Raw genomic sequence first — 12,760 nt, forward strand, 5'->3', positions numbered from 1 at the left:
CTCCCTCGCCCAGTGTTTGAAGAGGGAGGAAGGGGAGATATGAAGCGCAAACGCAGATGCCTCACCACAACAGGTGGTGTTGATTTAAGGGAGTTCTGCCTTTCCATGCGCTGGAACCGAACCCAATACATGACAAAGGCAGATCAAAGGCTGTTTCACTGTGCTGTGCGAAAATCCTTGTCAAACCGTTGGGCTTCCTCCCATGAATGCTGTTTCTCTCTCTCTCTCTGCTGTGCATATTTTCCCTCCACTCTCTCGCTCCTTCTGAAAAGAGAACCACTCACAGATGCTGCGGCGACAGTAAGAACACAAACTGTCACTTCCTTTAACAGCTCTTTGCAGATTTATTATAACAGGAGTTACCACTGTGCTGCTAATAGTTTGTCTCTTGCTCTGCCTCTGTGCACTCGAGGGACCTCAGAGTGCAGCAAGGGGCAGATGTAAAGAGAAAGTCACAGAGGAGTATGATTACACCCGTGAGGGGAAAACGCGATATTCTACATGAACGTATACAAATTCTTTGAGGGTACCGCAATGTAGTATTTGGCTGTGTGCCACATCTCAGCTCCCTGAGGCTCTTATACGATCCACAACATTTCAGATCCAATTGCCAGCTACCAAGTGCATGCACACTCATAACCAGTGATTTCAAAACACATCAGCAGAAACACACTCCTCTGTACTCACATAGAGTCCTGTGTGCCTGTCTCCAAAGAAGGGGAATGCAACAGAGATCTCCAGGAGCCCGGAGCCGCCGTCATCCTGAGCAATGGTCTGGGAGTCCCCCTTGTCCCGGCCAAAGGGGTAGAAGTCCTCCAGGGGCACAGCGGGTTCCACGCCGGGCAGCAGGGTCAGGAAGAAGAGGGTGCAGAAGCAGGGCAGCAGGGCTTCCAGCACCAGCACCATGGCCTCAGCCACCCAGGGATGGAGCTGACAGCAGGCACAGCGGAGGAGAGGGAGGAGCGCGTACACCTGAGGCAACAAGAGCAGAGCAGAGCAGAACAAGACAAGACCGCACGTTCTCCCTCTGAATCCTCCTCTGACTGCTCTCTGGTTCTCCTCACTTGTCCTTCAGTGGTGAACTGGGCTTCTTGTGTGAGACAGGGGAATACTGCAGATTCCTTGCATTCTGCTTTCTGCTGGGCACTGCATGAGCTACACTCTGTCTCACTGAAATGAAACGAAGGAAAGGAATGAAAGAGGGGGAGCAACCTGATTCAGCTGAGATTTTTTTTTTTAAAAACAATCCAGTGATTTGGTCCCTGATAGTCAGCTTAGAAATATCCTCAATAAAAGCTCTATTCTGCTTGCCAAAGGAGTTCTTTCAGCTTTGGCCCCACCTCCCCCACAGGGATTCACTACCTTGCATAATTAGCTCCTTCTAGCCAATAGCTAGAACGAGGCCGGTAACTGGATAAGCACTGGGCGGATCTATGGTAATCAAAGGGCTGCTTTAAAGAAACTGACAGGATTTTCCCCTTTCAGTGAAACTCCTGCTATGTGACACAGTGAGAAGACATGTGTGTGAACTGTTGGGGAAATAAGTGTGAATTTAAATGGAAGAAAATGGAAACGGGTTACTGGTGTTTAAGATACTCAAAGTCAGAATGAAAACATGCTACTGCGATAGTTCAGGGTTGTGGATGATTACAGGATAAGTGGCAGTGAACTTTTAAAGGATCATGAGGAGTGTGCACCTATCTTTGACAGAAATCTATGGCAACAGCGACAGAAGGTCATTCTCTCACACAGGAAAACAAGAAACACTAAATTCACAAATGCTGTAAGAGTGCAAAACTCACACGTCGTGAAAGAGCCAACACTATTGTGAAACTTTGAAACTGCGCTTTAGTTTATTGAAAATAATCAAAACTTCTGCACCATTAGTACTGATTAAGTCAAACACCACACATGATAACATTCATTTATTTAGTCTTTTTGACATCCTAAGAAAAAATCTTTTAAAATCTGCAAATGACTATTCTAAATATTTGGATCTGCACTCATATATATTCTTACTGGGATTCACATGATCAATATGACAAATGAGTTTGCAAAAATAAAAATAAAAATCTAGGAAAAAGAAGAAAGTATGAACCAAGAAAACTGACACAGCATGAGCAGACTTAGAAACGCCAACTGCGGTGAGTCAGAGGAAATCCTTAAAACAATTTGGCACATCCAGTTCACTTATAAACAAAACGCTCTTTGTTTGTTGTTGTTGAGTTTTCCTTTGGATTAATGTAATCCTGTGTGCACATGTGCGAGGTGGGAGCGAATGCAGGAGTGGGTTTCTCTGTATGGAGATGTAGGTTGAAACGTAACGCTGTTGGGAAGCAGCCAACAGAGGCGGAGGAGCACGCTCTCACTCTCACTACACGCCGGGCTGAAGCATCTGATTGAAATAGGCCTGTCGTCTTCTCGTCTCCTGATCGAGCTGCTCTTTGAGCGCCAGCAACTGCAAAAAACCCCAGATAAAAAAAACAAAAAAAACAATATCTGTAATCACACAGAAAACATTCACAGGTAGATTTAAAATACCTGTTCTTCGAGGCCTCTGACCCTCTGTCGATGTGCCTTCTCCCTGCTCTCCAAAGCCTGCTCTGCCTGAAGCTGATTGTCTCTCAGACGCTCCGTCTCCATATCCAACTCCTGGTGGTGGCGTGCTGTCACCTCCAGGAGGCGGTGTGCGTGAGCATGCTCTGACTGGGAGATGTGGGCCTGAGGACAATTCAGAAAAGATTATGAGACTGAAAACACAGAGAGAAAAGGTCAAATTCGGGTTTTTGTGTACTTTTAGTGTCTCCTGGTGGGGTTCTCTGATCACAAATTTTTACAAACACATTATTTGGAAGGCAGCTGTCTTTAACTTCTGCATTTTCTGATTTACACATTTCTTTTGTTGTGTCTTTATAGGCTGCTGTCAGATCCACTGACATTTTGGCTTCTTTATGGAAGACACCGTCTCTCTCTCTCTCTCTCTCTCTGCCACACCTGAATGCCACAGCTGTACAACATCTGGATCCTGTTCCAGAAACCACAAACTTAGAGTTTAACTCCTGAACTTTGAGATGGGAAAGTCTTCTTCTTTGGGTCCAGAAAGGCTTAACTGAGTTAGCCCAGTCAATTCTATATGTATGTACATGTACATGAGTATGTACATCGTAGGTCATAACAAGACTGACCCACCAGTTGAAAATGGATGGTATTTATCTCAGAAACATCATCTTAGAGTCGTTTTAATTAGGTTAGTCAGGTGAGTCATTATTTAAGCACTTAAAATTACTTTTTGTTTAATGATAAAAAACATGCGACGACGCTGTAATTTTCCTTTTCAATCTACTAAATGTCTTTATGATATTTGCTGTGAAACTGTTTGCTGGTACTGCTTGTCCTTCAATCCTTTTACAATAAAAATGTTCTGATGAGTTTATGGACTCTACTTTCAGGTCATACTAAGTAAAACATGAAGTCCATTTTGTAAATTATAGTTGTTATTAGAGCCAGAAAGAAAGATTATCCCGGGTGTGTGTGGTGTGTGGTTTCAAAGTCAGATCCAACCCTTGCTCATCGCATTGAGTTGACTACACTAACCAATCAATCTTTCATACTGTCTCTAGCAGCGATGGAGTGCACAGAAATGACTCAGTGTCAATTAAATTCAGTATCTTGAAGCGATGACAGCTGAAATGATTTTTTCCGTTTATTTGGAGTTTTTAACATCATCATTACGAACACTAGAAAACTTTAGATTGTCTGTGATAGATGAAGGAAACAGGATGCTATGAGAAACAACATAGCCATTAAAAATGATGAAAATATAACCATAATTTCAGTTGCTGGAACAGCTGGATTGTTTGAGGATTACGTATAGATCCTATAAAACAGTTTGTGCTGCCAGTGCAGTCCCTGCTCGTCCTCTGCTGTAATCCTGGAGCTTCTCACCTGCAGAGTCTGCATCTCGTTCTGTTTTCCAGCCAGCTGCTGCTCCAGGCTCCGCACCCTCTGCTCCAGCTCCTCTCGTGCTCTGGCGACAGATGCTGCCTCCTCCTCCTTCCTCAACCTCTCCATCTCCACCTGACAACAGCACGAGGGTGACATAACGTGAACGACTTTACCATGATTGTTCTGCACCCGTGTGCCTTCCTGTAATCGGTGTAGCAGAAGCCGAGCACAGAGCCTCTCGGTTCCCACAGTCCACCTCCGTATTTCCCTCAGTTTGGGAGGACTTTCTACAGCAAACAGAAAGCTCAGGAAATAATAACACTAAACTACAGAATAATAAAGACAGTGTTCAGTATTTTTATGTGTCTTATATGTCTTCACTTGGTCCAGGAGCCTTCTGACCATCACTAAACGTGGATTACTTCAGACCTGGCTGCTGTCACACAAAGGCTTCCAGCAGTTGTAGAATTTGCAGTCTTTAATTACATTTAAAGCCAATTGTGGTTTGGCTTCCTCGTATATTACAGATATTTTACCTCATATTCAGCAAAAATATCTTTTAGGTCCACTGACCAAAAGCAGAGTAATACTTTAGGGCCTGGGTTTAAAAAAAGAATTAAGATTGTGGCTTTAATGCCTTGTTTCAGCTTTTTGCTTTTTAGTAACTGGGATTCATTCTCAGTATTTGTCACAACTGTTCTTATTTTTTTTACTTTTATGTTGATTTATGACATAAAAGCCCCAAATAATGAATAATCCTCTTTCATGCTTATTTATAACTACAGCATCTGTGTTTTCCCCTGTGTTTGTTAAGGCTGGCAGCTTTATAATATTAGGTTTTGTGTGCCACACACACAAGTAAAACATTTTTAACAATCAGTGTATTCTAACACCTGACTGAAATCTCGTGTATACCGTGTCTTGATCGACTGACTTTAACATTCCAGTAACCCCACACATATATTTACACGTGCTGTTGTGATATTTTTAATTGTAAACATTATAAATCTGTCAATTTACTTTTCTTACAACTTTTCATAGTTTTCACAGGAACCGGTCCACTGGTGTGACGAGGATAATGGGGATTTTGTGTAAAATATATTTGTGCATTCGTGCATCACGGCTAACAGAACTACAGAAACATTAAGAGATATTAAAAAGTCCACGTTTTTTTGTTCGTTTGACAACCAGAGCAACCAGAGTTCGGACAAACTTGCTGCTTATTTGGAAAACTGTTTGTTGCCCAGATACCCAAATACTATCTCCCTGGTACTGGTCTCTGTTTGGATAAACAGTTGGTAGCTTTCAGAGGCGGGTGTAGTTTCAGGCAATACATCCCTTCTACAGTGGAACAGTATGGCATAAAGATCAGGTGGAAATATGATGGATTTGGATAAAATTACTTAGATTCCATAAATAATGACATTAGAGTATTTTAGAACATCTCTCATAAATAAAGGAAACTACACTGATATGAGAAACACAATCTTAAAAAAAAAAAAAAAACTTTACTCAGCCATGTTAGCTCCTAAAGTAAAGCTTTGGCCCTTCAGGGTTTAATAAGAAGTAAAGCAACTAAAGATTATGGATGTTTCTCCTGTTTTGCATTTTTGGTGATCCCTTGTTTAAATAATAAAGTTTATTTGTATAGCACTTGCCAAAATGTATTAGTTTTTAATGCTAATTGTTTCAGGTTTTATTTTTACACACTGACACAACAGCCACACAGAATCTCACCGAGCTTTCTGAATTTCGGGGAGAAAGCTGATAAGTGTAATCGGACGATCTGATTTCCTCGTGTCAGCATTGTTCCCACATCATCATAATTAATGTTGTTCCAGGTTCAACATTGCAGAGGAAATCAGATCGTCCAGTGTAATCAGTGTTTGAAAGCACTGTGCAGCAGGCCAATCAGCTCACCTTCTCCAGCGCCTTTCTAAGTGCAGATTTGTCTTTACCAAAGCGTGTCACCACCTTCTCGATCTCAGCTCTCTCACTCTGGAGCTTTTGCAAGAAGCTCTGGAGATTGGCGACCTTTTCTTGGAGTTCTTTCTTCTCTCTGTGCAGCTGCTGGGAGGTTTGAAGCTCAGCCTCCTGCTGTTGCTTTAGGCTCTGGGACACAGTTAATCAACCACACATCAAAACAGTGTCTTGACCTTTGTACCTGTATTTGCTTACACTTCTACCACTGTGACTCACCTCCTTTAGTGTTCTGTTATGTTTCTCTAGCTCAGAAATATTAAAGTTTGAGTTTTCTTGGACTCTTTGAAGGTTCTGGTTCTGCTCTGCGAGCATGTGGTTCAGCCTCTTACTTTCTGAAAGGGCGTCTCGTGTTTTATCCAGACGTTCCTATGGACACATGCACATCGACAAAAACACAACGCAATGGATCACCTTTTTCACGGAAGGACCCTGTCCAGTAAAGCATTTAGACATGGTCAAGATGACCTGCTGAAGTTCAAACTGAGCACCAAAGTGTAAAAGAATGATGATTTAAGATAGTCTGAATGTTGTTGGGTTTTGACAGGTGGTCTAAGTATTTCAGAAACTAATGAGCTCCTGGGATTTTCCCACATAACCATCTCTAAGATTTACAGAAAATAGTCTGTAAAAGAGAAAATATCCAGAGAGCGGCAGTTCTCTGGGAGAAAATGACTTGTTGATGTCAAAGGTCAGAGCAAAATGGCCAGACTACTAATAAGAGTGCAGAAGTAACTCAAATAACCCCTCTTGATACACTTTGGTCGCCTTACTAAACATATTCATTTGCACCTTCCAAATCTAAATCAGTGTTTTTGAAAACCTTTTGTGCCCAAGTTACACCAAAGACAAGCCAAACAATTCAAGGCACAGATGTATTCATTTCTGTGCAAATTAGCCTCTAGATCATGTGTCATATCCATCAGTTTCTGTTTGGTTTTTGTGAAAGCCCGTTTGTAAAATGTTTTTGCAAGAATACTCCACTAGCTTACATCTTGCCTTCATCTCCGTATCAGGCACAATCAGAGTCCAACCAACAGTCTTGTTGCCTCTGGTTCAGAGCCAGCTCTCTTTTGAAGTTTCTCTCAGAAGGGACATTTGGTTTCCAGGTGCTTCTTTCACTTGTGGCACCATGTTAGCAAATATTAGCAAATATTAGGACATTTACTCCGACAAATGGCTGTTGAAATCCCCTGTTTGGTTGAAGTCATGACACTTTTACTCTTTCCTTTATTGGGTACGCAGACGGAAGATTTTTAGCCAAATGAGTGAATGCAGAGTATTGATACATTATCAACAATTCATTTATTTTAGCGCAGTTGGACATTGTGTCACAAAAGTCCAATCGAATCGAAAGATCAACTTAATTTCACTTTTTAATTTCACATTTAACCCAATTTCAGTCTTGATTGCCACGGACCATTTAGAATCTTTTAGACCTCTAATCAACGGATAAAATGCTCGGTGGGATAGATGTAGCGCTTAATTTACTGCTCAGATTTTGACGAGTTTGAATGAAACCACAGCAGAGTAAATAAAAAATATGCCAGAGCTGATGAGGCCAGCTAAAACATGGGAGTTGTTCTCCTGCTGGATGGAGGGTTCAGGTGAGAGACTGTACCTGCAGCAGCCTTCGGTCCTGCTCGCTGGCAGTCAGAGCCCTCTGCAGCTGCGTTATCTGCTCCTGCAGGGCTCCCGTGTTGCTCCTGCTGTCACTGAGGGTGTTTGACAGTTTGTGAATCTGCTCTCTCAGCTGACTCTCATGTTGTTCAGCTTGAGCCAATGACGTGGCCAGTCTCTCCTCACTAAACCTCAGCGCCGCGCACCGGTCTTCACTCTCACCCAGTTTTCTCCTCATGTCCGTCAGCCTCTCCTGTAATGCACCTGCCTCAGCATCCAGCTCTGCCACTCTCAGCTGGGCCCTCTGCAGCTCGCCTTCGAGAGCACGTTGAGAAAGCTCCAGACTTCTCACCCTGCCTTCTGCTGCCTCCAGAGACTCCTTCAGTTTCTGCTGTTCTGAATTTGAACAAGTTTCTAACTGTTGAACAACCTCCAACTTGTCCTGTAGAGGGAGAAGAACAGGATTTCCTCAGCCTCAAAGAAGATGCTGTCAACATTTCTCTCAACAATATTTTGCTTTTTACGTACCTGAAGTGCTCTGGATTCAGCCTGAGCGGCTTGCAGACTAGCCCTGAGCTCCTCTTCAAGGCTTCTCTTCTCTCTCTCTGTGCAATGTGCTGCTTCTTCCTGCAGGGAAAGCGAAGTGTGTGCCTGGTTCAATCGTTCTTCCACGTCTCGTTTTCCTGAAAGAATATATGTATCTGTTATATATGTAAAACATATTGCTTGCTTAGGCAAATAACTACTGCTAGTTTGTGTATGAGTGAAGAGTTCAGTGGGTTTTTACCCTCCTCTAATTGCTTCAGAGACTTTTGTAGTTGTAGTAGTTGGGAGGATGATTTATCCTGACTGTCTTTGAGTTCAGTCACATGCTGAGTTAGACTGACTACCTGAGCCTTGGCTTCATCCTGAGGAAAGCAAAGCCATTATTTAAGTGAAAAAAATATGACTATAATATCAGAGTTTGAATCATTGAACTTATAATCAGTTATTAAGATTTTTAAATATACCCTGTCTCTTTGAGCATCTGTGAGTTCTTGCTGGAATTCCCGCAGGGCTGTATTGACTGATTCCAAGTCAAGCTCTTTGTCTTCACCATAGGCCACGGAGAGCAGAGATCCATTGGCCACACTCTCTCCTCCTGACCAGACACCACACTCATCGATTCAACTTTTCAGAGAGAAACATGGCACCATGATGCCCTATTGTAAGACCCAACTATACCTTTTGAATAGAAGTGGCTTCTCCAAGGGGAAGGAAACCGTCTTCGTGACCCTGGTTTGTCTGAAAGCCTCACGTGGTTGATGCCAACAGTGCGGCGCAGAGCTGCATACAGCCCCGCCAGCTTGAGCTCCAGGTCCCTGCATTTGGCATCGCTCACTTCCAGCTGCTCCTCCACGCTCTGGGCCTTGTTTTTAGCAACACCAACCTGCATGGAGAGTTCTTTGATTTGCGCCCTGGCATCTTCCAGTGCTGCCTCCAGCTGGGCGGTGGTTTCCCTGTGCCTCTGGTCACTCTGCCGCTGAAAAGTTTCTTTTTCCTGCAGTAGCTCTCGGTTCTGATGCTCCGTGGACTCCAGCTCCATCACACGACGCTGTAAACCTGCGACCTGTGCAAACACCAAGAAAAAATCAGCAAAACTAAATATGGTTCATCATGTGTTAATTACATAAAGTAGAAAATGTTTAGCAGTGTTCATGTGATAAATGCGATAAACCAATAACAGAATTTGTAATCTATTATAATTTGAGGACACAGCTCGACCTAATAAATTAACAGGTTATTAAATGCTCCTTAACCAAAACGTTAAAGAGACCAAAATCTCACTACAAAATATGTCAATCTTGTAAATGATGATGATGATGATTATCTTTTTTAAAATTTTTTTTACATCTTTACATGTATTTGAATCTTTAACTGTTTAACTGCAGCATTAATAATGTGAACATAAATTGATCTACAACACTGAAAAACTGTCATTTAAAACATTATTATTGATAACTGTAGTTCCAATCATGCTCCAAAGGATTTTTAGTGGCCTAAATGTAGCTGTGTAAATAAAAACAACATGGCTTTAAGAAGTTCATCTGTTTCCCGATGACAAGCTTGTCGACTTCACTGATAGAGCCTCAGAAATGAGAAAATAAGGAGTAACAGCAATTGATTAATATACTGTGGAACCCTGACCCTTCTTTATAACCCACTACATGTCAGAGAAATAAAAACAAACTTTCCTCCAATAGCAAATGTTTAAGTTTTATACATCAGGCTTTTCTCAAATGAAGATGAGGGTGTCCCTTTGCACTTGTTTCTAGAAAAACGCAAAAGGGCATCAGTCTCACGAGTAAATCATAACATGAAACCCACAATCCTGTCAATTCTTTCTGTTTATTTTCCATTTGGGTTTAAAGGAAGAGTTTCAAAGATGCAGACCACTTTAAGTGATGGGATCCCAACAAGCTACATGTGGGACAAAGTGTGTTTTGGTGGGACATAGTTAATGCTGAGAGGTATTTAGCATCGGGAATAAGAAATATAGAACTGTTCTTCTATATTGGCCAGTGGATTCAAACCCACAACCCTCTTGCTGTGAGGCGATAGCCCTAACCACTGTAGCAATGTTGCATGTTTGCTTATAAAGAAATGAAGTTACTGCTGTATAGCTCCAAAATATTCTGAACGTACAGGTTTTGCACTTTTTGCAGACTTGCTGTTACGTGTAACTTATTTTTTTGCTTCTATTTTCACGAGTTTATTTTTGATCATTTGTTTTCAGATTGGTTTTAGATAATGTGGAGATGTTTTATGTTAAAAACGTTCTTGGTCCGGCCTGTTTCAGATCAAACTGGAGAATATATTGGCCATTACCTAAAGTGGTTTACTGAGCTTACAGACTGGTTTATATGTAGTTTGAAAAGGGAAACATCATCATTAATCAGCGTTCTAATATATCATAATGATCATCAATTTATTCTGGCATGCAGAATACACACATCCACCCGATATTCACTTACTGCTGGAAGGGGTCATGGGAATTTAGGGACCCTCAATGTGAATTTATGGGACTGAAGAGCTTGAATAATGAATTTATAATTCAATAATTTGCTAAAATGTTGAGCAACATTTGGATTTTTCAAACCCACTGCGCAGTAGTGTGTTATGGTTCATGCTGACTGTCACTGTGTGAGTGTGACATGTGAGGTATGTTAGCCAAGGTTGAATGTTTGCTCTAGCGTGTTGTTAGCATACTAACTCCCGGAGGCCTTCTACCTCGTTTAGCACCGCTTCCCTGCCAGCTTCACACTCCAGCACTCTCTGCTTGAGGGTGAAAGCCTCACGACGTGCCTCCTCCTCCTTCTGCTCCTCCTCACATACCCTGGCCTGCAGCTCTCGCAGTTCCTGTTTCTGCCGGATGTTCTCTCCTTCGAGGACCTTTAACTGTTCATGTCAGCACAGCACAAATTACTCTGATATAATTCTTCATTTCAAATAAATCAGATGGAAACCAGTGACCTCAGTCATTCTTCACCTGTCTGCGCAGTTCCTGCAGCTCTCTGCGCGCTTGCAGACGAGACTTCTCCAGCTCTCTCATGCCGCTCCGAAGAGCTGTTGCCTCTTGTTGCATTGAGCTCCTCTGCTCCTCTAAGACGGCCACTTTCTGCTCATTCTCCTCCACAGCTCGTCTCAAACTAGTCAAGACGTGGTTAATATTTACACATTAAAAAATATGATAAACATCCACTGTTGGTGGACGATTATAGCAACGTGCCTTGCATGGCAGCCATACCTGCTGTTATCACTTTCGGCTCGCTTGACGAGAGCTCTCAGCTCCTGGTTTGAGGCTTGGATGGCTTCTTTCTCTCGGGTCTCATTACCCAAGAGCCTTCTCAGGTCCACAGCATCTTTGCGTAACTTGTCTCGCTCCTGTGCACAGCCCTGAAGCTCTCTGTGAGCCTCAATCAACTCCCTTTGCCCTTTAAAACGTCCATCCTCTCCCTCGTGCAGCTGTTGACGGAGGCCCTCCAACTTCATGGGAAAGTTACAGAGAATTAAAGGCATGATGTATCAATAAAGAAAATTAGAGGGTCACAAACAAGAGCAAGAAAATGAAATAAATAGTTTAGAAACACTGAGCTTTTTTCTTGAGTTCTTCTCGCTCCAGCCCAGAATTTATTTGGTAACAAAATCCTCCTGCATGCCGACTTAGGATCGGATAATGCATCATAGCCTCACTGTTTGAAAGCTATTCCTCAACATCTCCTATTTTAAGCATTATCTGCACTATCTCAAAATACTCTCTGACCTATATTCTGTTTTATGGCAACATTTTGTGTGTTGAAGGGAGGCCCGAGCTCAGCGGGGCACGCATAAGAGCCAGTTGGGCCTTTAGCCAGGTGCTGTCTCTCCCTGTCTCCTCTTTGCAGCTCACAGTGCGAAGACAGCGACATGATAAACAGCAGCCCCCCTGGTGAAGTGGTAGGGGAGAAGGAGGGAGAAGAGGGAGGACAAGGAGCAGGATGAGGAGGAGGAAGAGTGTTATGTTTAGAGGCCACACAAGATGGTTCGTCCTTATAAACTCTAAAGTGAGAAAAAACAAGCCAGTGCTGATCCAGCCCAACTCCACTTTATTTTATCTGATTTTTTGGGGTGGAGGGCAGTGGAGGAGGCAGAGAATATGAGGGCAGCAGTGTTGTGTTATGCGGATGGGAGAGGGGGACCCGGAGTCCCAGCGGAGCCAGCCTCTCGCTGCTGCGACGGAGAAAATAAACACTCCACCGCTGGCTTATTTACACAAGGGGTTAACTTAAACTTTGATTTGATATTATGGTACCAGAGACCGTATCCTCCTCTTTCTCGTTCTACCTCTTTCCCCTTATCGTTCTTCGTCTTTCATGCTCTTCGATTCTTTGTCACATGTCCTCACTCCTGCTTTCTGACATGAGAATCTTGAGATGGGATTAGTGAAAATAATCAAACAAGGAAGCGAGCAGGGGTGGCCAAATATGACAACGCTGCTGAAGCCTAACTTGATATATGGTAGGGAGGGCCGGCCAAACCTCAAAACTCTTGTGCTCTGGCTCCACTCATCCCCATTCACTATACTTTGACACGACTAAGGAGACAGCACGAAGACAGGGTGACGCTAAATTTTGCTTCTTTTTTAAATGAAACCAATAAGCCGCACACAGATAAACAATCTCCTTTTCCAGGAAGG

The 12,760-nt window shown here is 42.8% G+C and overlaps 2 protein-coding genes across 8 annotated transcripts in view; both read right to left on the reverse strand.

Annotated features, from left to right (window-relative positions):
* The window catches only part of sned1 (sushi, nidogen and EGF-like domains 1), a 30,939-nt gene extending 30,033 nt beyond the window's left edge, over nucleotides 1–906 (reverse strand). For both annotated transcript variants that reach the window (XM_085449479.1, XM_085449480.1), the window contains exon 1: nucleotides 688–906. In XM_085449479.1, the coding sequence (XP_085305605.1) occupies nucleotides 688–906 (219 nt within the window). The remainder of the gene's footprint in view (nucleotides 1–687) is intronic.
* A 201-nt stretch (nucleotides 907–1,107) lies between these two features.
* The window catches only part of crocc2 (ciliary rootlet coiled-coil, rootletin family member 2), a 46,985-nt gene continuing 35,332 nt past the window's right edge, over nucleotides 1,108–12,760 (reverse strand). For 2 of the 6 annotated variants that reach the window (XM_085449474.1, XM_085449472.1), the window contains exons 24-36: nucleotides 11,333–11,571; nucleotides 11,075–11,234; nucleotides 10,816–10,983; nucleotides 8,770–9,154; nucleotides 8,556–8,686; nucleotides 8,333–8,453; nucleotides 8,074–8,228; nucleotides 7,547–7,987; nucleotides 6,145–6,294; nucleotides 5,866–6,057; nucleotides 3,946–4,077; nucleotides 2,542–2,721; nucleotides 1,911–2,458 (exon numbers count right to left, since the gene is read on the reverse strand). In XM_085449474.1, the coding sequence (XP_085305600.1) occupies nucleotides 2,375–2,458; nucleotides 2,542–2,721; nucleotides 3,946–4,077; nucleotides 5,866–6,057; nucleotides 6,145–6,294; nucleotides 7,547–7,987; nucleotides 8,074–8,228; nucleotides 8,333–8,453; nucleotides 8,556–8,686; nucleotides 8,770–9,154; nucleotides 10,816–10,983; nucleotides 11,075–11,234; nucleotides 11,333–11,571 (2,538 nt within the window). In that variant the 3' untranslated portion in view covers nucleotides 1,911–2,374. Of the gene's footprint in view, nucleotides 1,171–1,910; nucleotides 2,459–2,541; nucleotides 2,722–3,945; nucleotides 4,078–5,865; nucleotides 6,058–6,144; nucleotides 6,295–7,546; nucleotides 7,988–8,073; nucleotides 8,229–8,332; nucleotides 8,454–8,555; nucleotides 8,687–8,769; nucleotides 9,155–10,815; nucleotides 10,984–11,074; nucleotides 11,235–11,332; nucleotides 11,572–12,760 lie in introns of those variants that run through there. The other 4 variants (XM_085449476.1, XM_085449477.1, XM_085449473.1 and 1 more) reach the window with 4 other exon arrangements.

The sequence above is a fragment of the Copadichromis virginalis genome, linkage group LG23, assembly GCF_057382275.1.
Source record: "Copadichromis virginalis isolate Kocher_CV1m ecotype Utaka linkage group LG23, C_Virginalis_male_GT1.1, whole genome shotgun sequence".
In the NCBI taxonomy this organism is placed as follows: domain Eukaryota; kingdom Metazoa; phylum Chordata; class Actinopteri; order Cichliformes; family Cichlidae; genus Copadichromis; species Copadichromis virginalis.